The sequence below is a fragment of the Anomalospiza imberbis genome, chromosome 5 (genome assembly GCF_031753505.1).
Source record: "Anomalospiza imberbis isolate Cuckoo-Finch-1a 21T00152 chromosome 5, ASM3175350v1, whole genome shotgun sequence".
Lineage (NCBI taxonomy): Eukaryota > Metazoa > Chordata > Aves > Passeriformes > Viduidae > Anomalospiza > Anomalospiza imberbis.
In genome coordinates, this window is record NC_089685.1 from 46,292,627 (window position 1) to 46,315,553 (window position 22,927).

At 44.4% G+C, this 22,927-nt stretch overlaps 2 protein-coding genes across 6 annotated transcripts in view; one reads left to right on the forward strand and one right to left on the reverse strand.

Moving 5' to 3' along the window:
• Positions 1-2,825: 2,825 nt before the first annotated feature.
• Positions 2,826-9,045, reverse strand: PKDREJ (polycystin family receptor for egg jelly). Its single transcript, XM_068190472.1, has one exon. It carries the CDS (start codon positions 8,954-8,956, stop codon positions 2,996-2,998), a length of 5,961 nt encoding a protein of 1,986 aa, XP_068046573.1. The 5' UTR covers positions 8,957-9,045; the 3' UTR covers positions 2,826-2,995.
• A 233-nt stretch (positions 9,046-9,278) lies between these two features.
• The window catches only part of TTC38 (tetratricopeptide repeat domain 38), a 32,032-nt gene continuing 18,383 nt past the window's right edge, over positions 9,279-22,927 (forward strand). For 3 of the 5 annotated variants that reach the window (XR_010999220.1, XR_010999221.1, XR_010999219.1), the window contains exons 1-11: positions 9,279-9,319; positions 12,814-12,891; positions 13,363-13,444; positions 13,791-13,962; positions 14,951-15,124; positions 15,974-16,049; positions 17,136-17,255; positions 19,340-19,399; positions 20,463-20,501; positions 21,285-21,366; positions 22,256-22,421. Coding sequence is in view for 2 of the 5 variants with exons in the window: in XM_068190550.1 (XP_068046651.1) it covers positions 9,296-9,319; positions 12,814-12,891; positions 13,363-13,444; positions 13,791-13,962; positions 14,951-15,124; positions 15,974-16,049; positions 17,136-17,255; positions 19,340-19,399; positions 20,463-20,501; positions 21,285-21,366; positions 22,256-22,421 (1,073 nt within the window). In the remaining 3 variants the exon portion in view is untranslated. Of the gene's footprint in view, positions 9,320-9,363; positions 9,417-12,813; positions 12,892-13,362; positions 13,445-13,790; positions 13,963-14,950; positions 15,125-15,973; positions 16,050-17,135; positions 17,256-19,339; positions 19,400-20,462; positions 20,502-21,284; positions 21,367-22,255; positions 22,422-22,927 lie in introns of those variants that run through there. The other 2 variants (XM_068190550.1, XM_068190551.1) reach the window with 2 other exon arrangements.

Consider the following 22,927-nt stretch of genomic DNA (forward strand, 5'->3'; position numbering starts at 1 on the left):
TCTCCTGCACAGTTTCCCTCCAGAAATTCTTTTGGACAAATTTACTTTTCTGTTCATCACAGGTAAAACAGAAGAAAACTAGCTTTTTCTCATATGACAAATGTAATCATGGCTGGAGATGTGCAGATCCTAGAATTCACTATAACCAGAGTGGACTGCTCCTCCTGGGTCACATGCTAGGAAGGCAGACACATAAAATTTTCACAGTTCTTTTTATACCCAAGCAGCTCAAAATCCACTAAGAATTGGCAGCATCCTCAACCTGTCACAGATATTTAATAAACTTTCCTTTGGCTTTAGATCTGCATCTGTCCAGTAAACACAGGTAGGTCTGACTAAGATTTCACTACTGTCCAAAACAAAAATGTGGGCTCACATTAGAGCTAATTAAGCAGCAAAGTTGATCTTGACAGAAATTGTATGTTGCCCATGTTTTTCAAAGTTTATCAAAAGAGCTGGCTATAGGTCTAGGTAGATAAGACTTAAAAACACTGTGATGTTTCGTTGGGAAAATTATGACAAAATGAATGAACAGCTGGGGGAGAAGACGTCGTCGATGGCCTGTAGTTAAAAGCAGACTTCAAAGGAGGCAGCATGCTTCAGGTGTTAGATGGGCAGCAAAAAGGAAAACAGAAAGAACAGGTGAAAATGTGTTCACCAGGCTCTAACAAAAGAAGCAAAAAAACATTTGCCAATCCTTGCTTTTTCCAGGCCTGGACTAAAGAACAAAGAAGCCCAAACCATTGCAATCACATAGCTAACCCATTCCTTTCTTAATCTATATCTCAAGTTTTGCCTATTTATTGGGAACATTGGGGCTTTCTACACCTTTTTTGGTGTAGTGATTTTTGTAGTGGTAAAAACACTGATTTAGTCAACTGATCAGAGCAAAGGTGATGCACAGGTTAGAGAGCTTGGTATCTCAACCAGCTTGGGGAGCACATCTCCATTACAAATCACTTTACCAGCAGAATCCAAGTATTTTCCTACAACTCTCATCAAACAAGAACCATCTTTGGTCTGAACAAGCTCAGACTGCTGCATCTGGGCAGAATAAAACTTTCAGGGGAGCCTTCATCTGGCTTTTCACATAACCTTGTCATATTTGTAGAGATCACAGACTCTGTTTGAGGCAAGACACAAAGTGAGACAAGGTATCACTAATGCTTTCATTGTAACAGCTTCTTTGACCGTAATTTACACGGGAAGTTAAGGCATGAGGGAAATATTTCTGGTGTGGGACCCGGAAGCAAGAAGGTCTTAAATTTTGTCTACATAAAGCACGCCATTTCAGTTGTAAGAATATAGTTATATATTCTTACTAACTACTGGTGCACAGATCCACTTCTTTGGCTCAAAGGTGCCTGGAGCTGGGAGACAGTGGCCTCTAGCTCGGGAACCGTGAGTGCCTCCTGGTCGGCAGTGCTCGGCCAGCAGCTCCGGCCTCCGCTGTCCTTCCCCACTCCCGGTTCCCCCGCCCGGATCCCGGTTCTCTGCCCGGCTCCCCTTTGCCCCACAATTCCCGGTTCCCAGCTCCCCCAGGCTCTCCCTAGGTCCCGGTTTCCACCCCCACGAGGAGCTCCCAGTTCCTTTCGCCCCGTCTCCTGTTCCTCGGTCCCCTCCTCAGCTCCCGTTGCTCCCCGATTCCCGGTTTCTGTGTCTCTGCGTCCCTCACACCCTCAGACCCCATTTCCTGTTCCGTCCCGAGCTCCGGTTTGCCTCCCGATTTCCGTTTCCCGCCGGCTCCCGTTCCCTCCGGCGCCCATTTTCCACCCAGTTCCCGGGGCTACCCCTTTCCCCGTTCCCGCTCCCCCTTCCCCGCTCCCGGTTCCCTTTCCCCGTTCCCGGTTCCCTTTCCCCGTTCCCCTTCCCGGTTCCCCTTCCCCCTTCCCGGTTCCCTTTCCCCGTTCCCGGTTCCCTTTCCCCGTTCCCGCTCCCGGTTCCCCTTCCCCGTTCCCGGTTCCCTTTCCCCGTTCCCGGTTCCCTTTCCCCGTTCCCGCTCCCGTTCCCGGTTCCCCTTCCCCCTTACCGGTTCCCTTTCCCAGTTCCCGTTCCCGCCCCCGTTCCCGGTTCCCTTTCCCCGTTCCCGCTCCCGTTCCCGATTCCCCTTCCCCCTTCCCGGTTCCCTTTCCCCGTTCCCGGTTCCCGTTCCCGGTTCCCCTTCCCCGTTCCCGGTTCCCTTTCCCCGTTCCCGCTCCCGTTCCCGGTTCCCCTTCCCCCTTCCCGGTTCCCTTTCCCCGTTCCCGGTTCCCTTTCCCCGTTCCCCTTCCCGCTCCCGTTCCCGCACACGCGGCGCCCACCGAGCCACTTCCGGGATTGCGCGCGGACGCCGCGGCTCCGGGGCGTCCCTGAATGGGGCAGGGGCACGGGGCGGCCGGCAGGGGGCGCTGTGCGCCGCGAACGCGTCCGGCCTTCGCTCCTTCCCTGCTCCGGCTTTGGTGGACACGCCCTGTCCCCAGCGTGTTCGGGATGCGACCTCGGGATGGGACTCAGGCGTTCCCAGCGTGTCCCCAGCCCTTTGGATGGACACCCAGGCGTTCTCGGTCCCGGGACGGACATGCCGGCGTTGCCGGTCCTCGGGATGGACACGCCGGTGTTTCCAGCCCTCCGGGTATTTTTTGCTCTTGTATCAGTACGTGCTCGGCCAGAGGTGAGAGCCATGCTCAGCACGGCGCTGGCCCCTTGGGCATCACCTCTGCGAGCTCGGCAGAGGAGTTGATACTGCCGTGAGATACAAGGTCATGCTTAGGCACAAAACTTGGGTGGGAGAAGTATTTTGAAAGCAGCTTCTACTCAGGGACTGGCTGTAGTGGAAACTGTTGACATTCTCAGTGGAATATGCAAAATTTAATAGCACTGGTAAAAAGACAAGGTGATGGATGAATCCTTTCATGAAAATAAGTGCATTTATTTTAATTTTTGCCCTTCTCAGCATGTTTGCTTTCATCAGCTTCCAAATGCTGATATTGCTTAGTGCCTCTGACATCAGCAAGTTTCAGGTACCTCTCTGAGTTTCTTCAGCTGAGTTAATCTCCACATGCTTTTCCTGAGTTACCCATCTGATGTCTTCAGAGTATTTTGGACGAATTGTGCTTATAGCTGAGAAAAGTAAGGATTTCAGAATTGAATTGAAAAACACATTCTGAAGAAAGGAGGTTCCAGATGCTATGAGCCACTCTTGGGAAGTCTGGTAGCCATAGGACAAACCATAGAGCACAATGAAGAAGGATGAGAGCACAGTTATGCTCAGAACCAGTCCCCAGGCCACAGGAACACACCACCAGCACAGCAAGGGCTCAGTGTCCGGGATCTTGCGAAGCTGCCTGATGGTAGTGCTTAGTCTCCTTCCTTTGGAAAAGATGCCCCCTTCCATGAAACTGGAACTTGACTTCTGGGACCTTCTACCCATCTGAGGGGAATTCACAGTCATCTTCTCCTCATCTGTGTCAATTACATTTGCATCTTTTTCAGATATTATGCAATTATTCCAGTACCTAGAATCTACCTTTGGGTACATCTTAGTCACAACAGGGGGAGGATCCTTCTGGGAATACTTAAATAAGGCAATTATTAACATTTCCACGGGGAGGGTAAGCAAAGCACATTCAATTCCTACTGTTATTGATCTCAAATACCTCAGGTATATTGGAGTTTCGTTATCCTTTTCAGCATTAAAGAACATGATGTTAACAAGCAAGGTGAATAATATTACTGCTAAAAATGTAGACAACCTTTGGAACCTAGTGAAAGCCCCAGCCATAACAGGAGCAAAAATTGAGAGCCATAGATGGTACTCTGTCAGTCTCCTGTTAAAATTAATAAGAAAATAGTCGAATTTGGGGAGAGGTGTCTGGGGGTCTGTGACAGAAAATTTCCAGTATCGCAAGGGATTGTTCTTGTCAAGGAAAAGCCATTTTCTGCACAGAAAGAACCAGGCCTTCCTGGTGGACATGTCCTCAACTTCAGCTCTGCTTAAGAACCAGGTTGGAGATTTGCCATTGTTATTGAGCCTGATCCTGAAGGAACGAATATCTCCCAATTTTCTCGTAGTAGTTATCAGAAAGCAATCAATGCTTCCCCGTTGGAAAGCTGGAGAAGGCTGGTGCCATAAACAACGGAATTTACTCCTGCCATACTGGCCAATGAGCTGCAGAAAGACCTCTACTTTGGTCCCAGCATTCCAGCGACTGCCTGTGTACAAAGTGACCAAAAAGCTCCCTTCATCAGAGGCCTCATTGTCTGGCAGAACGATAATGTACTTGATCTCCCTCTCAACCCTGTCTCTTCTTATAGCCCAGCAGCACAAAAGCAAGTAGATGGCAAAAATAGAGAGCACTGTTATGAGGGTCAGTGGGTTTTTAGGGATGTCTGCTATCAGGTTTCTCCCCAGATCTACTGTGTTGGGAAGAACTACTACTTTGGCTGCTAGGAACTTGATGTTGGATGCCGGAAGGGCTGACAGACTCCTGCGATTCCGCATGGAGACACAGATACAGTGTACCTTCTCCCAGTCAGTCAAGGGACCCATTACACATGTGTCTTTGCTCCACTGACTTCCAATCCCATTCAGAAATAGACACTGGTCATTAAAAATGTATATGCTCACCACTTTTCGGTTTGGGTACCTTAAGATATAATGCGTCTCCAAGACAACAGAGATGTTCTGAGTGTCTATGCCACTTTTCTGCACTATGCTTGTCAGCAGGGACTCTGGGAGACAGACTATATAGGGACCTGTAATGCTACAGTCAGCAGTGGTTGTCTCATTTCCACTTGCAGCTGTTGGCTTGTTGTGAAAAGCAGCAAACGAGGCCACAGGCTGAGCATGAGTAAGATTGGTACCTGAAAATATCAGCACCTTGAAAGTAACTTTTAATTTTGTCATTATCTGGAAGTATATGTTTGTGGCAGTTTTACTGATCTCAAAACTAAATCCTCCAGTTGTGTAAGCTTCTGTTTTATCGGGTCCCATTACTAAATGAAAAGTTACAACTCCACCTTTCCGGGCAAGAAAAAGGTCTGCTCTTTCAGGCATGATTGGAACTAGATCCCCATTAGCCTTAGTCTCTGCCATTTTAAACCCTATGACCATTGATATAATATCTGATGTATGACCTAACCATGGGAAGGGGCTCTCATCAAATTCAAAAATGGCAGTGGAAAACACAGTATCCGGGGTCACTCCTGAACCATTTCCTTTTCTCAGTGTTGGATAAAAGCAATTGTGGCAGGTGGATGTATCAAGCAAATAATCTGTCATTTTCCAGGCTTCATTTTTCTTCAGAGTGATATTCCAGTGCCCTGTTTCTATTAGAGTTTCTATTTCTTCAGGGACTTTCCCCCAGAAAACTATATCTGTTACACCTTCCATGATGGAGAAAACACGTTGAATTCCATTTGCACTGACATTCTTAAGACGCAGAAGATCCGCTCTCAGGACATTGGACAAGCATCTTAGTATTCCACTAGTCTGAATTTCTGCTTCCTCAGACCAATGGATCTGACTCCTCTGTCTCTTCAGAATTCCTGTTACTTCTGTCAGTTTCCCAATGGCAAGGTCTTGTGACCTAACATTCATTTTCTCAACTGCCTCTGTGACTTCAGAAAGAACAGCCACTACTTGGTTGACTTCCATGATGCTATTTACTGAAATATTCAAGGCTGTTTTAACCACAGTTTCCCGAAGCCGAGCCTGAGGGAGCTGGCCAATTGGTGTGTTTTTAATGTAGTTTAAGAGTGAGGCTGCAAGATAAACCAAATAACCAGCTCTAAGACGATCCCCAGTCTGCTGAGTAGATGCTGACATGCTTAAACGGCTTGCTGAAGCCAGCAGTTGACGGAACACAGCTGAAAGGGATTGAGTTTTCAGTGGGCTGCTGACGTGGGCACGTAAATTCACCTGGGTAAATGCCCCAAAGGAATCACGGACTTGAACATAAAGTGTCAAACTGTACCAACGAGAGGGCACTCCAACTGGGAGAAAAGATGGAGGAGTTCTAGGCTCAGAACCAAAGTACAGAATTGTGCCAAATGTGTTTTCCACCACAGAAGTTACTGTGGTAGTTTGGGGTACTTTGGAAGCTACTATCACTTTATATGTCAGAGGTAAATGGCTGTCAGAAAATCCTCTACACTTAACAACAAATTTTGTCAGAAAGGCTATACCGTAACGGGGTTTGATGTTACACCTGCCGGCCCGAGGTGGAGTATTTACTGAAAAGGGTGTTTTGAAGGATGAGGACCTACCATCCCAGGTAGTTACACTTAAGTGAAGTACGTAGGATTGATATGCAGGCTTTGTGAAAGTCAGAGCATGTATAGACATGTAAGCCCCAGACCTTCCCGTTGATGTTTTGGAAGCCCAATCAAAAGGAATTTCTTTAGAGGTGTCTGAAAAAAGGGACCAGTAATATAGTGGCCTGTTGCTCAGTTTACAGTTTGAGCATTTTCCAGATAGGGCATATCTCTCTGTTGGAATTAAACTCCTACCACAGTTTTCAAGGCATTTCACATCCAGAATGAGTGGAGGGCCAGGATCTACCTCTACAATTTGATCAGCATAAGCCTTCCTTATGCCCTTTTGAATCACCAGGCGAAAGTAGTATAAGGTGCTTCCTGGGAGGGATTCTGGTGGTATTTTTTGAATGGGACCTGAGGGTGTTATCCATCTCAAATCCTTCTGGAATGGATGGCATCTGTTTTTCATGTTGAATTTCATGGTTTGATATTCTGCCGAGTCTTTAGTGCAGTACCAAGTAAAAGTCAGTGGTCCTTCCTGTGAATCAGGATCAGAGGATTCAGAGCCATCAAGAGTCCAGCTCTCAGAAAAACCCACTGTGCGGACCGAGCCTCCTGAGATATTTGCCAATAGATCAGCTCTCTCAATCTGAACATAAATCATATCATAGGCCTTGAGGACTGTTGAGGTCTTAATTGGGATTACCTCAGCAGTGTAAGTAAACAGATACAACCCGTAATCTAAAGTATTGGCTGGAATAGTTAAATGTATCATTTTTATGCCAAACATTCTAGAAGTGTTTACTGGCTTTGACCAGTCCGGCTCAGTTTTTGTGTCCTTAGCAGGATAGACTTGCCATAAAGACTTGATAGATATACCAATGTGGCACTCTATGTTCAACTTGACAAAGAGGAAAAATTCTAATGCCCTTTTCTTGTACAAGATAATGGATTTGGGATCAGGTCTCTGAATCCAACACCTGCTTATCCAACATTCTTTTTTCTCACAAACCACTGGTGCTTCTATGGTTTTTTCAGTATGGTTGTTGACCCTGACACTTAAAAGAGCTGGTGTAGGTGCACTGCTGGTGCAGTTCACTTTTGCCACAAACCCCGTGTATTGCTCTGCATCAAAGGGTAAAGCAGAGCGACGGACAAAACGCGTAGCATTTTTTACGTGGTCACTGTACGTATATGTGCTACTCTGGACAATATGGTCTTTTTTTGTGCCAAAAAGCTGCAGATGGAAGGTCCACTCGCACTGTAGCATCGGATGTTGTGTAGGGATAAACCACACTAAATAACTAAAGTTCTGCAGAAAAGGACGGCCACTGCTGAAAACGTGGACGTCAAGGTCTCTTTCTGCCAGTGACCTGATCAAAGCCCTCTTCTGATTCATATAAAGGTACATTTTGAACTTGTACCACTGTAAGGCCAGAAACTCTATGGAGAGTAAGTAGGAGAGCTCTTTGTATTGGTAGAATACAGTGTGTGTGTTAGGGCAATCTGTGGAAAAAGTACTGTTGCTGTCTTTAGATGTGTAAAATGTTCCCTGATTGTACCTGAAAATGTAAGTGCTGCTGTTGGATTTCCCTGGACAAAGGCTGACATGTATGGGAGTTTCTTTGCCAGCAGTTAAGCTCAGGGTACCATTGAGCAGGTGCAGTTTCCCCATCAATTTCTCAAACCTCTCTCCACCAACATGGAAGTAAACACTGGCCACCACGATCTCATTCAGGCTCTGAGGTGTAGAAATGACACAGAAGTTGCTTGACAGCGTAAATGAACTGTAGGAGCAGAGCCAACCTCCTACAGCCTGTGTGTCCACCAGTCTGTAGGCAAGTGTACTCAGGGTAAGGGGCTGAAGCCACCAGGATAAGCTGAGAGGCTGCTGAGGAACACTAAGGAGCTTGGAGCTGATACTGAGGACATGCACCAAGTCAGGCTCCACCTTGAGAGAGAGGTTGAAGCTTATGTGAGGCATCTGCTCAATATTGACCAAAGCAACATTGATCCCGGGGTGCCTGTAGCGCACAGTCAAGCGGTAGATGTAGTAGGTGGCACAGGTCTGTTGCAACTCAACTGTTGGATAGACAGTAGGTGATGTTGTGTCCTGGTGCTCGCTGCTGGGAAGGAGAAGGGTTGAGGGGGCACCTCCCCGGCTGCTGAAGCGGTACTGCCAGCCAGCATTCTTGAGGCGTGCACACCAGCCCAGCTCCACCGGCTGCCACACTTGGATAACGTGTGTCTGTGGCCAAAGCACGAACAGCCGCATATCCTGCTCCACGATCTCGACGCTCACGTTGTGGTGAAAGCACTCGGGTGCAGCGCAGGAGGCAGACGAGCACTGCACTGTAAGAAGGCTGGAAGCCCCGGGTGAAGGAGCTTCTCCTGTCTGCAGTACCACCTGGCCTGACCAGCGAGAGATGTTCCTTAGAGAGGCCGAGTTCAGGTACCAGAGGCAGCAAGGTGGGGATGGTGGCTGCCCCTCCTCCCCCTCTACCTCCAGCCCTGCTCCTGAGGCGGGCTGGTAATGCAGGGTCACGGTGCTGTTCCACAGGCACGACACCCTGTGCTCGTTGTCCTGCCGCTGGAAGACTTGGCCGTGAGGGTCCGGGCAGCTGACCCGCAGGGGTGACGGCTGGAGACGGACAGGAGACGCCGCCGAGCCCCGGCGGCAGCAGGCGAGCAGCTGCAGAAGAAGGAGGAGCGCGGCCATCGCAGCCAGAGGGGTCGGGGCGGAGGACGCGCGGCCTGCCGGGCGCTGCTCGTTGGGGTGGCCCAACGGCTGGGACAGCAGCCCGAGGGCACCGGAGCCTCCTGCGGAGGGCAGCTGGTGAGAACACTATTTAACCTCGGACACCGCGGGCCGGAGGCCGGGCAGAAGGAGGCACAAAGATGTGGGGACAATAATCGCCGCCGAACTCCTGCGGGCGTCCCTCAGCGGCGGCGCGGGGGCTCCGCGCGTACCCGGCACGCACCGCCCGCCGCTCGCGCCGATGGCGGCCCCGCCCCCGCCCGCGTTGCAGCCGCGCAGCGGCGAGATTGCAGTGGGACCATGGCTGCGCTGAGGGACTGCAAGGTGAGGGCAGCGCTGAGGGGCTGCGAGCGGCTGGCAGCCTGACGGGCGGACGGGGCTCGGGGAGCTGCGGGGGGACGGCAGGATGAGGGGCTGCAAGGTGAGGGCAGGGCTGAGGGGCTGCGGTGGGACGGCACCGCTGAGGCGCTGAGCCAGCGCGGCTCAGTCCTGGCCGTGCCCTGCGCCCAGGGGCGGCGGTGGCCTCCGTGGGGGTCCCGGGGGCAGCTGACGGGCTTTGGGCTGTGGCGGGCGGGGAGCTGAGCCGGACTCGCTGTGGCTGGAGCTCTGCCTCATACGCTCGGGTGGGTTTCGGAGGAGGGAAGCTGCTGTTGCGATCTGGAAAAGGGGTCGCTGCACCCATCTCTTCTACTGGGGAAGCAGACCCATGTCCAAGCATCTTGTTCCCAGCGCAGGGGTCCCGCGGCACCCACCCGCCCTTTCCGTGGGCCTTAGAAGTGGGTCAGGCCTTCGATTAAATCAGCCTCAGTCAAACAGTGCAACCTACAGCAGCTGCTTACTGATTAAGTAATATCCATACTCTCTTTCTGATAAACTCCTTTTATGGTTGTGTTTTGGTTAATTAGGGCAGTGGCAGGTTAAAACAAAGTCTTGAAGATTGCGTGTGACAGGTGCATGATTGACACAGCTCTGGGGATCTGTCACACAAGGAATTCAAGAGGTGCCAACTGCAGCCCACAGAGAGCACAATTCTCAGAACCAGCTAAGATTCTAGCAGAAAAAAAATACAAATAAACAGTCACCAGGTCTCGTGACTGAACTCTAATCTTAGAGTAGGGGAAAGGGCAAGGCTTTGGTCTCACCAAGAAGCAGTGAGAAGAGCAAAGGCCATGACTGTCTAATAGAAGAGGCAAGACTCTGTCCTGGAGTTAGAGAGAGGGTTGTGGGAGATCAGTGTAAGAGAACCCAAAGGCAGCCTCTGTGGGAAGGGGAACTGATGAGCCTTACAAACTCTTGAGGCTGATTTTTGCCCACTCACACTCTCTCCTGGATTTCTTCAGTCACAGTCTGATACCTCACTAGAGAGAAACCCCAGGACCTGAGTGTCCCGAGTAATCTGGGCAGGACCCCTTATGTATGTCCTAGAGGACAAGGGTGCTGCCTTTCCTGTGCTCCCAGTAGTTCTTTAGTTCTCAGTTGGCAATGACAGATTAGGTTTGGAGCACACCTTTTACATCTCTCAGGAGCCAGCAGTTGCTGTGGGGTGGTTCTTCCCTGTAGCCCATTGTCCTGATGTGGTAGTAGTGGCACAGAGTAGTGCCAGAGTAGTGGCATCCCTGATGTGACACAGTCTTGCTGCCATTCTCCTGTTGCCACAGTGGGAGTTTTCCAGTGAGGAGTGAGTCAGGTGGGCTGTAGACATAGCAGGACAGAGGCTTTCCAGAGTGGCTGGAAATAGCACATACCTCAGCTAGATCAGCAGTGACCTTAGAGATGGATGCAGGTGCATTTTCCACTAACCCTTGTTCTGCTGGTTTGTTCTGGTGCACACGCACAGACTTTTCTATTCTTGTGAATCAGCATCAAGTCCTCTCAGAATGGGACATCATTTTCTGGCAAGCACCTCAAGCTGTTGTGTAAAACGATAAAACAGGCAGTGATGCAGAGACCTGCTCCAAACGAAACTTGTTTTTGATGACTGATGCTGAAGGTGGCTCCTGGCCTACTTTGCAGGGCACCATGGAAGATAGCCAGTAAGTAGCAAGTCTAACCTTGCTACCTGCTTGACTTTTCCCTTTATTCTTTTTCTGGATGATAAATGACATAGAGAATAAAAAAATCTCACCTCCCCTGAGGCTGCTGAATAGAGCTTAAAGGCTAACTGGCAAAAAAAGATAAAGGGGTGTGTATATATATATATATATATATATATATATATATATAAAGATAAAGAGATAAAGGTTTATATAGCTATATGTAAACCTATAATGATGTGTATACACAGACACACACACACACACACACACACACACATATATATATATATATATATATATATATAAAAGATAAAGGTTTAAAGGTATGCACACAGGATTATAAACATGGCTGGAAACAGTGGAGAAACAGATAAGAAGGACTACAGTGTTTTTTTGGCAAGTTATATAATACAGAAACAACAGCACATGCCCAAAGAAAAAGTTCAAGGAAAGGTCGCCTTTAATATCAAAGTATTCAGTGAATACAACCACCAGAGACCCCTTTTTATGACCCTTCCAATAGGAGAACTTCCAATAGGAGGAAGATACATGCAAATTCATTCTAGGAATTAGTTCTGTGTATTAGATAAAAAGCATGTATTAATAAGTATGTATGATTGTGATGGATAAAGACCTTGTTGCAAAGTGTCGCCACACCCACAGAACAAGGAGAGCGTGTCCTTTGCAGATAACAAATGCCTGCTTCCTAGTGCTTCAAATTGTGAAGTTTATTCTGGCCAATTTCAGTATCATGGATATAGTATGAATTGTAAAGAAAATGTGTGATTTTAGATTCAGGTCTAATCTTTCAGGCATGTAATTTGAAGATTCAATTGCTTCAGCTGTTGGAATGTGAGCCTTTAATCTAATCACAGTGGGAAAGCTTTAGGATACATTAACAAAGTTGTCTTTGCTTGGTTACTTAAATTTTTTGACAGATTATTATAGCTAGGAAATGCTTTAAAATGTGAAATGAGAAGAGCTGAATTGTTGCAGCATCAGGAAGGTCTAAGCCCCCATTAGAAGGAGTCTGAATTAGCTTGCCCCAGGTCTTTTTTTACAATAGTTGTCTATCCTCCATATTCTGTGTGCTGCATTAAAGTAATGCTGAAGTGATAGGGGCAGCTTCTCAAATGAACTCTGCTCATTTGCCTCCAGCCAGCCAGGAGCTTTTGTGCCTCAGTTATGTTATGTTGCTAGAAACTATGGCAGCCCAATTCTGTTTTGCTTTTTAGCTTTATCCATTTCCCATGTTCTTATTATTATCAGGTTTGTGTATAAATCTGTGATCCAAATTTTCAGTTGGTTAACTCCAGAGACTTAGTGGATTTGCTTTGCCAGGCTGTTTGGTCTGCAGGTTGATTCAGAAGAACATTATTGTTTGAAGAAGATTACAGATTTATAGATTATAGGAGAACAGGGTTTTATTTTGCCATGTTTCTACTTCACACGAGGTGTGCCTGTAGCAGAGGAACTTGCTAACAGTTCTAATGAATTCAGAATTGAGCTGTCATTATGATCAGGGCAACCCATTGAGATCTTCTGGTACACTTGGTAATTGTTGGCTTCTTTAGTCTCATTAGTAGCTCCAACTAACTGAGTCTTAATGTAACTGCAACTGAGCAAAAGGTTTGTTTCTGCCTCACACTGTACTTCCAGCTTTTCTTTTTAAAAGTGCACAGCTGATGAAAATATCGGAACAGCATCAATTTGAACATCTGTCAGTGTAGCCTGGAAGATGAGGGTGTAAAAGGAGCACGTTTGTGTTTGTTTGTTGTGCAGGCCTGGCAGGATGCTGGACTTGCCCTGTCTACGACCAGCAATGAAGCCTGTAAGCTCTTCGATGCTGTGCTGACTCAGGTATGACCGAAAAGCACAAGAAAATGTGATTTGAAGGGACTTGTACACGGAACACTCTTTACTGTAGCTGATACTTAAATTTCTTATCAGCTGGGAGAGCCTCAAAATCAGGCCACCACAGGAGTTCAGCCTTTAGCTGGCAGCAGGAAACCCTTTTAGCAGAGGGCTGTACCAGATGCTGCAGCCGTGGTGAAAACCTCAGCCAGTGTTCTCTTTCCACCTGATACCAACAAATCAGCCAGTTGACAAAAACCCTGTAGAAATCTAGGGTAATTGCTTCTGCTGGTGACTGAATTATATTAAACCTCAATTTTTCTGTTTTTCTACCACACTAAACCTTCCTGAATGCAACATTTATCTTTTAGTCATTTGCCTTGCTTTTGAATTTTAAGTGTCTGTGAGAACAAAAAGAAAAAATCCTCCTTACCATAGAGGATTTCTCGACCCTCTCTTGCTCTGTCTCTCTTACAGTATGCAACTTGGACCAATAATGAGAGCCTTGGAGGTATTGAAGGATGTCTCTCCAAGCTAAAAGCAGCAGATCCAAACTTTAGTGAGTATAATCTTTGATTCTGAGCATGGAAAGGGCTGGGTTTATGCATGTTGTCTTGGTATTTGACTGACTTTATGCAAGGGCAAGGTGATAATTTATAGAATTCTGTAAAACTTCCTCAAAATGTAGAGCAGGCAGAATGCTTTTGTGTGGTGTTTTTTCTTTTCATTTCACATAATATTTGAGTAGCTGTCATGAAAACCTTCTGAGAACCTTAGGCTTTGGGAGACTTCCTGGACGCCTGTGTCCACAAGTCAGTTTTATTGAAAATGCTCAGCTCCTCTGGTGTTTTGTGGAGCTGAAGGCTCTGCTGTGAGCTCAGCTGGTGCTGTGCTGTTTCCTGCAGTGATGGGACATGTCATTGCCAATGGCTTAGAGCTGATTGGCACTGGAAGATCCGTGAGGCTCGACAAGGAGCTGGACAGTGCTGTGAGAGCCATGGTGGCGCTTTCCAAGTCACAGCTGCTGACAGAGCGGGAGAGGCTTCATGTGTCAGCGTTGGACATGTTTGCCAAGGGGTGAGTCCTCTGCCAAGGGGTGAGTCCTCTGCCAAGGGGCAGTCACCCTTCTTGAGGGACTGTGAAGAGTTCCTTTGTCTGCTGCAGGCAGAAGTGAAGGTTGGCAGTAGTGGTGTCTCATGTTAGCTGAAATCTATCAAAGGATCAGGGTGAGATGTCACATACTGTCCCTGAATTTCTCTCTCCACCCTAAGTGTCATGTCTAGCTGGTGAGCAGCACTGTAGGAAGTAAAGTGGTCTATTGCCACCACTTATTAGCATTAAGCACTCCCAAGTTTAAAATGTGCCACAGATCCATCAGCGTGGTTTAGAACTATGAAATGAAGTATTTGGCTAAAGTAGGATCCAGACTCAGATGCACAGAAGGAAAGTTACAGACTTCTCTCTCTTGTCTCCCTATGTCAAAACCTATTCCCCCTGTAAAACAGGGAGATAAGAGTGTCACACATGCTGTAGAGGCTTACTGCTTCATTCCATATGACAAATCTGTATGAATTGCAGAACATACAGGCTAATGATTCATTATTTGTTTGCCAAATAAATGGGCAAGCATGGATTTGCCTCACATCTCAGCAAAGGAAATAAGGAAGCTACTGAAGCCCTGCCACTGGGTTTGATTCTCACAAAAGGAGAGGGAAGGTGTCTCGGTACATACAAAGTTCCATTAATTATGGTGAGTCCCTGTAGGAACTATTCAGCCCTGGAGGAACATTTTTAGATTTATGGTTTAAGCTTATTTCATTTTCTTTGTGTGTTACAGTGATTTGGTGCAACCCAACATGATTCCTTTCATAAGATTTCTCAGAAGGTGCCAAATGGAGATAATCCTCTTATTGTCTTAGAAAAGACTAAAGAATTCCTTCAAGGAAAAGAATAAGTCATTTGGTGCTGAATTTTCTATTTTTCAGCATAGTTTCAGTTTAGGACTAACAGTAGGGGCAGGCGTGTGTGCCTTCTTTCAGTGATGGAAATAATTTTTTATTTCTAGCCAGGTTCCAAAAGCTTGTGATCTATGGGAGCAGATTCTGCAGAACCACCCAACTGACCTCCTAGCCCTCAAATTTTCCCATGACACTTATTTCTACCTGGGATATCAACGTCAGATGCGAGATTCTGTTGCCCGTGTTTATCCTTTCTGGACGCGTGATGTTCCACTGAGCAGGTGAGTCATGCTTCATTTGGAAATTGCTCTTTACCTGGTGTGCATGGACTGTGTGGTTTTTAAGTTCAGACTTACAAGTCCAGGATCTTTTGGAAACAAGACATGTAGACAAAAATCAAGAGTCTAGAAGTTAATCAAACTTGACCACAGATAGAACGTGTATTCAGTATCCCTCTTGACACTGTTGGTGAGGGATTTTTCTTAAGTGAGCTGTGTCTCACTGCTGTCAAATATAGCACATGGAGTGTAACACATAGAATGAAATCATGTCCTCACCCAGGGCAGTGGCAAAATTTCTTCATTTCTTCCAAAAAAATACTATTCATCTTCATCCATTAAATAAATCAGGTGCACATAACATCCCTGATTTTTCTTTATTTTTATGGCTTAATGGGGATGATTTACAACCAGTTTTAAAGGGCCACTTCATGTAAAAGTACCCTCCTGTGGTTTTGTGGGCACTGGGGAAAATGTAGACAATTGTCTTTGAGATGCTCAGATAGCTTTGGTGACAGCAGTATCTCACTTCTACCCTTTTAATTCTGCATCTTGCAGCTGTTATGGAGATCAGCAGCTGGTTCTGTGTAGCTGGTGATTCCATCTCATCCAGAGATGGAAATGTCCATTCTGATGTGCATTTTGTCACTGTTTGCCATACTAGTGTCTCAGGGTCACTCATTTCCTCTGAGAATTAGCTTAGTAGTTCTGTATCCTGTGAGCTTGAGCCCTTGTTGTAAATTGCTCTGCAAGGACTTTTTTGAGTTAAATGCTCTTTCTAGTGTGTTTTTTCAGTGCTGGACTAAACCTTGTTATAAATGGATTATGTGCTCTTTCCCCCCGTTCTGTTAGCTATGTGAAAGGCTACTACTCTTTCGGACTCGTGGAAACAAACCTTTTTGACCGTGCTGAGAAGGTTGCCTATGAGGTAAACTGCCTGCTGTTGGTGCTGAAAGGCTTGAGAATCCTCAGACAGGGTGTTGGTTTCTGCCAGTTGTTAGTCAAAGCAGCAAAGATGTACAGCTCAGCATGGAAATGCTCACAGATCTTTGTGAGACTTGTTGATGACTTTTCTCACATCTCTACCCCACCAAGGCAGTTTCACTGGACTGACTGTATTCCCCTCACTTGCTTATGAGCATGCCCTGTCAGATGTGGTCAGAACACCCCTATAAAATCCATATATTAGCCCATCTGCTTCTTCCCACATGTTTACTCCTATTAAAGAATGTTGGATTGTCTTGACATAGTCTTCTCTTGACAATCAGTCCTGTTTGGCTCCCTGCTCCCTTTTTTTCCTAGATCCTTTTTCCTGGGATATTGAAAAATTAACTGTAACAATGTTCCTGGGGATCAATATTAGCCAACCTGTTTCCTTTCTATGAAGATAGTAATTATACTTGACTTTCTCCAGTCCTCAGGATTATCCCTGTCCTTCAAGAGTCTCAGACACAATTAATCTCTAATGGGTGTTCTTGGCAAAACTTCTGTTACATCAAATTGCTGAAAGTGACAATAGAGACTAAACCCTAAAACTTAACCTTTACTAGGTTTATGACTAACTTTGCAACATGCCAAAAGCCTGGTGGGAGTTGTTGGGCCAAGGAAGAGGAATCGGCTGAATACTCAGAGCTGGCCATTTTTGGAAAATAAATAGTTATCTCCAAGGCACTGTATCATGGAATATATTGTGCCTGTGCCTGCAGTTCTTTCATTGATGCCTGTCTGTGAAATAGATGTCATTTCACAGTCATCATCAAAGCCTGTGTTTTAAAGTGTTTTGCAGGTGTTCATCTCCCTGCAGCAGAAGCTGGGAAGTGAAGTCAGCCAAGAAACATTCTCTTCCTTTTCTGTCCAAATCAGACTTCTGGGCTGTGGTTAGTTGGAGTGGTACAAGAATGTACTTAACATGCAGCAAGTAAAAAGTAGTCTCTTGTTTCTAGATAAGCAGTAATAAATGTCTGTATTTGCAGGTTTGTAAGGCTCATTGTGTTTTCCTGTTTTTCACTCACAGGCTTTGGCTATAAATCAGACAGATGCATGGTCTGTCCATACTATAGCTCATGTAAATGAAATGAAAGCAGAGGTGGAGAAAGGCTTAAAATTCATGAAGGAAATGGAAAAGAACTGGAAGGTAAACATTTTTGTGACATCTCTGAAGAAGCTATTTTTAGGTTTCCTTTAATTCCTGCAGCCAAGTTCTTGAGTCCTCTGCCTGCAGTTCCTTCCTATCTGCAGACCTGTTACAACCAATGCAGAATTTGCATATTAGAGGAAATCCTCCTTTGAGGTGCTGCTACTCTCCATGCAGCTTTTAAGCAAGAGGCAGGAAGAAGTGGCATGTTATGAGGGACATGACTGTCCCTATTTGTGATCTGTTGTGTGGTTATAAAAGTAAAGTGACCACTGATTCTTTCACAAGCTTTTTACTTAGGCTGATGCACAAACAGTCAGTTGAAGGACCTGGCTAAATATCCTCATGGGACCTAAGATGAGGTGGAAAATGACACAGTCAAATCAACTGTTTCAAAACACTTGATTGCTTCCGGATGGGGAGGGGATTTTAAGAACAAAGAGAAGATAAATTATGCTCTTACATCTTTTCTACTAGTGTATCAGTTACCTTATATATCCAACATGTTTGATACCATTTTCCAGAGTATTGAACAGGTTAATTAGTCTGTGGTCCTTTGTTGTAAATTAAGTTTTAATTTGTTTTTGGTAGCATTTACCCAGTGATTAAGTCTGTTATATTCAGAGCTGAGAGCTGTGAGGTTTGCCTTTGCTAGAACTGACAAGAGTCTATTTTAGAGTCATCTGAGCTGACTATTCCGACTCACACCAAGAGCAGGACTGGATAGTGAGACTAGAAAGGCTGATTTTGTGCTTGTTTTATTTTTTAAGTTAAGCATTCAGATACTGGGCTTGGAAGTGCAGACAGAAAACTCCTGCTTGAAGTTCACACCTGTCACTGACAAAAGAAAGCATTTTGTCTTTTAATATGTTAGTCTTAATGAAACAGTGATTGTCAGTTTGGGTGATACCTTAAAACCCTAGTCAGTGACTTTTGGATCCATTTTTAACTCTTGGTTCTTAAAATAGTTGCATGTGTCTGATTCGTACTCTTTATCCAAATAAAATAAAGTGCAAGCCCACTTCTCTCTATCATTTTAATCTTTTTCAGAGCTCAAATTTAGCAGCAGGGAAAAGGGTTTGCTCTATTTAGGCAGGTAATTCCATGATCTTGTTTGTATGACATTTGGAATGGCAGAATGATACTCAATTTGATATTATCAGTGTTTATGCCAAGCTTCTGTTGCTTGAGTTTGGTTTGTGATTTAATATTAAACAAGCAAAGATTACCAGAATGTTTATCTTAGAGGCCCTGACATTTATTGGGAACCTTTACCTTTGTGCTTCCTGAAAGTGGTTGTTACAGTTGTCAGTATGACAATAAAGATGATTTTTCCACTTGTGAGATCATTAAGTTTAACTACAGAACCAGGAGAGGGGGGGAGGAGAAGGGTAAACCTTTCTGGTATTTTAATTTTCACCAAAGGATTGTGGAACTACATTTTTCTATTTTTAATGCATTCACAAAAATGAACTGTCATTGCCTTGAACTGCAAGCTAGGGAAGAGGATTTGAAGTTCTGGTGCCAGCTGGAAAGGACAGTGCAAAATTGGTACAGTTCAGCAAAAATTCATCTCACCTGATGAGTTGCTAGTGTGTTTGGCATCTATTGCAGCTTCTGTAGCCTGTAGAAAAACTTGTTTAAAAAGTGATTCCTCTTTGTCTGAGGTAGGTTCTAGATGGCTGGGATGAATGGCCCTCATAAGGCTTCCATATCCTCCTCTCTCCACTATCTGGCCAGATTACTTCAGACAAGATGCCTAAATTTTAGATGAGACAAATCTTACTCTTCTTATAGATATGGATTAAATTTCTTTTTCAAAAAGGGTGCTGAAGAAAGGTGAATTCTGAGGCATCCAAATGAAACTCTTACCTGGAAAATGATGTGGGGGAAACCTTGGGTTTGAGGTGCTGCCCTGAATAGTTGCAATGACAAGCGTACCAAATGAGAAGGTGTCCTGGCAGCTGATTTAAATTTCTTGTCTCTTTTGTGTCTCCTGAAGTACTCAGTTTTGCTGAAACAGAAATCTGACTAGATAACTTGAAAAGGGAAGTTATTTTGTAAATATTTTTTTTTCTCTCCAGAGCAGTGATATGCTTGCTTGCCATAATTACTGGCACTGGGCTTTATACTACATTGAAAAGGTATGAGATATTTTCATGCATGTGCTTTATGGTCCAGACAGGTTATCTAAAGCTCTTTAAAAGGCAGAACTAACATTTACTTGGGGGTGGGGGGTCAGCTATTTGAAAGGATATTTTTATAAAATAGCACAATTCCATATTTACAAAGTAGCATAGTCCTTTATTACTGTTATTTTGAGAATTTTAATTGCATTGGTCAAGACTTTCAGGATCTTTCTAAGAATGTTGAAATATTGCTGTGAGATTATTGCATGTTTGAAGATCCAATAGTCTCACTGATCCCATTTAGCACAGTTATTTGATAGCAAGATGAACTTAAATCTCTAATTTTGAGACAAAAATTAACAAAATTCTTAGCAAATTCAGTACTCATTTTCTGGCCCAAAAATTTGCTGACTATTAAAAGAGGCCATAAACTCTAAATTGGGTTGCCAATGCTATTAATTATTGTTACTAATTCTTACAATTGAAAGCCTTTAAAAATGGTTGAAATTTTACCCAGCCTGTCAGAATTTCCTTGGATTTAATGCTTAGCACTCATGGGGTTCAGCTTAATAGGGAGACAAATGTGCCATCCTTGAGAAGGCAGCATCCTTTGGCCAGAAAGCAGAGTAACACAGAAGGAGCTAATTCTCAACAGGAGTCCAATAGTTTATTTATTTTGTCACTTCCTATCTACATAACTTTTTTGAAGGCTACTTAAAACCATTTTTTTCCCCCATCTCTTTGCATACGCCATGGGATGCACTGATTTTTGCAAACATCCCTGTAAAGAACATTAGAATGAGAGGCAATACCTCTGTGTTTCTCCTTCTTGCTTAACTTCTGCCAGTATTGGTACTTATTCTTAGATGAAACCTCAACATCCTGATTATTTTGCCTATTAAATCCAGGTTTTTCTGCTTTGAATACCTCAAGGTTTCTTTGACTTGGTTTGTTTTGATCAGGCAGTCCTGAAGAGCTATTATGACGTCTGTTAATGTGTTTGTCTCTGGTTGCTGCCAGTCACTGCTGGTTGCTGTGTCTGCACCACAGACACAACAATCCTCCTTTTCTTTTCCAGGGGGAATATGAAGCTGCTTTGACAATTTATGACAAGCATGTGAGTAGGGTTTTTTTTTTTTTACTGAGTTCATGCAGGATCACGATGTGATGATGATATGTGCTTTCCTCCCTCTATGTGACATTGAAACAGTGCATGATCTGTGTATAAATATTGTTTACATCTGTAAACACAGATGTAAACAATATTTACAGTCACAATATCACAGTCTTTTAGGGAAACAACTTCTCAGCAGTTCTGGGGAAAATGCCCCAAGGATTGAGTATTACATAGTTTGAGTACTTGAAAGAGCTACAGTGGTACTGATTTCCATTCTTTCCATGTTTCTTATTCATACATTTCAAAGGATGTAAATTAATCAAGTCACCTTTACAAAGAACTGGTTTTGCATGTTAGGTACAAAGTCAACTGTCTGGATTTCAAAACAACCTTTGTAAATAAGCAGTATCAATTTAGATAACATAGCACATCTTTGTAAGGATTGTAAAAATACCACAAGCATTAAGAAAGCTGCTGGGCAGATTTCTGTCTACTAACATTGATCAAGTGAAGTAATGTTTTTGGCAGAATTTTGGAAAAAATAAAATACTCTAGTGACTCCCCATATTTACTGAGAAAAACAACACATGTAAACCATATTAAGTTTCTGTCATTGCAAATTCCTTTATTCAAGAAAGATGCAATTAGGACTATTACAAAACAAGTAATTTTGAATTAATAGAAGGATAAAAGTAATTTGGTACTGTGAAAATAAGTTTGATAATCTGAGGAAGTTTCCACTAGCACATCACTTGACCAGCCTATGAGTACTTGTGATTACAGATTGCTCCCCTGTGCCTGGCAAGTGGAAGCATCCTGGATATAGTTGATAACAGTTCGATGCTGTACAGGCTTCATCTGGAAGGTAGGATATCCTCTGACCATTCCTTTTATTAATATTTTCTTTTTCCCTTTCCCTGCCATTCATGTTGGGGAACTATTTCAGTATAATTACACAGCAAGCTTGATCAGTGTTTCAGAAGAAACTTGAGAAAAGCATCAATGTGAAGTTCCTAATAATGTCCATAAGCTTTATTCTTCCCAAGAGCTTCCATTTTCCGTGCCAGTGTGGCATAGCAGTCAGCTCCAGCTAGCATAGGTCACATACTTCTTCTCTGACAACTCCACTTCTATTGTTCCTGGAGGTTTGAGGCTGACCAAACAAGTGCATAAGCCTCTAAAAACCCATAGCACTTTCTGGATGTAAATTTCCAGTCGCATCCTTTTTTTTCTGTTTTGATCCTGATTGAAATAGTTAGTATGGGCGTATCAGCCTCTGGCTTTTTGTACTCCCCTTATTCAGTGGCATTTCCCCTTTTAAGTCAGTGTTTATACACTGGGGTTCGTGGCAGGGGACATGCTGGGCAGACAGTATTTCACAGTGTTCTGCTAAAACACTAATGATGTATTGGGGGTTTTATTAAATCCATCTTCTCACTCTGTCTTGTGATTCCTGCAGATAGCTCATGGTAAACAGCACCTCCAAAACATTATGAGCAATCTCATAATAAAGCCAGAAGCTTACCGAGTGCAGACTAAAATAATGCCTTTAAACTCCTGACAGTCAAGAAACTCTTGGCCCACATAAGGCAGGCTGCAGCTGAGCAGCATTATTGCTGGATAAATTTTGCTACATCAGGAAATGTTCTCTTGAGTTCAGTAGGAGTGCTTTTTATGCTGAGTGGCTGAAAGTAATTGCAAAGATGTCCTTTTGCATGTGGCAACGTTATTGGGAGAATTATTTTTACTCTTAGGTGTAAAGCTTGGGAACAGGTGGAATGATCTGCTTGGGGTTACAAAGAAGCACACCAAGGATCACATTCTTCTGTTCAATGATGTGCACTTCTTGATGTCTTTCCTTGGAGCCAAAGATCACAAAACTACTGAGGAGCTTTTAACAACTCTGCAGGAACTTGCCAGGTAAGCAGCAAAAGTCCTGCATTGGGTTCAGTGAATAATCCTCTGAACTTCAGGGCAACGATGTCTCTGGCTTGCTGAAGCTCCAACACACTCCTCCCTGCCTTAGCATGTCATTGGGACACATCTGGTTTAAGCAGGGCAACGTCCAGTTAGGAGACCCATGTTATTTATTTATTGAGTTAATGTCTAGAGGGGTTCGTCATGTTGTTGAGCAGAAATCTTTTGTGTTTAAGGTCACAGACACCACCTGAGCAGTTGTTTCCTTTTAGTGGGGTCACACTAAGCTGTGTTACAGACAAGGAGTAAAGTATATTAATAAGAACATTCTACAAGGTATGTCAGCTGTCTGTGGTGGATCTTTTCTGCTCTAGTTTAAAAGGTTAATAATAGAACATTAGTTGGTAGTGATATTCTAATGGCTTCTCTTTGATGTGTTGTTAAGTCTATCTGCAGGAAATTAGGTTTCAAGTACTACTAAAGTAATAATCTAGACAATTTAACTTTCC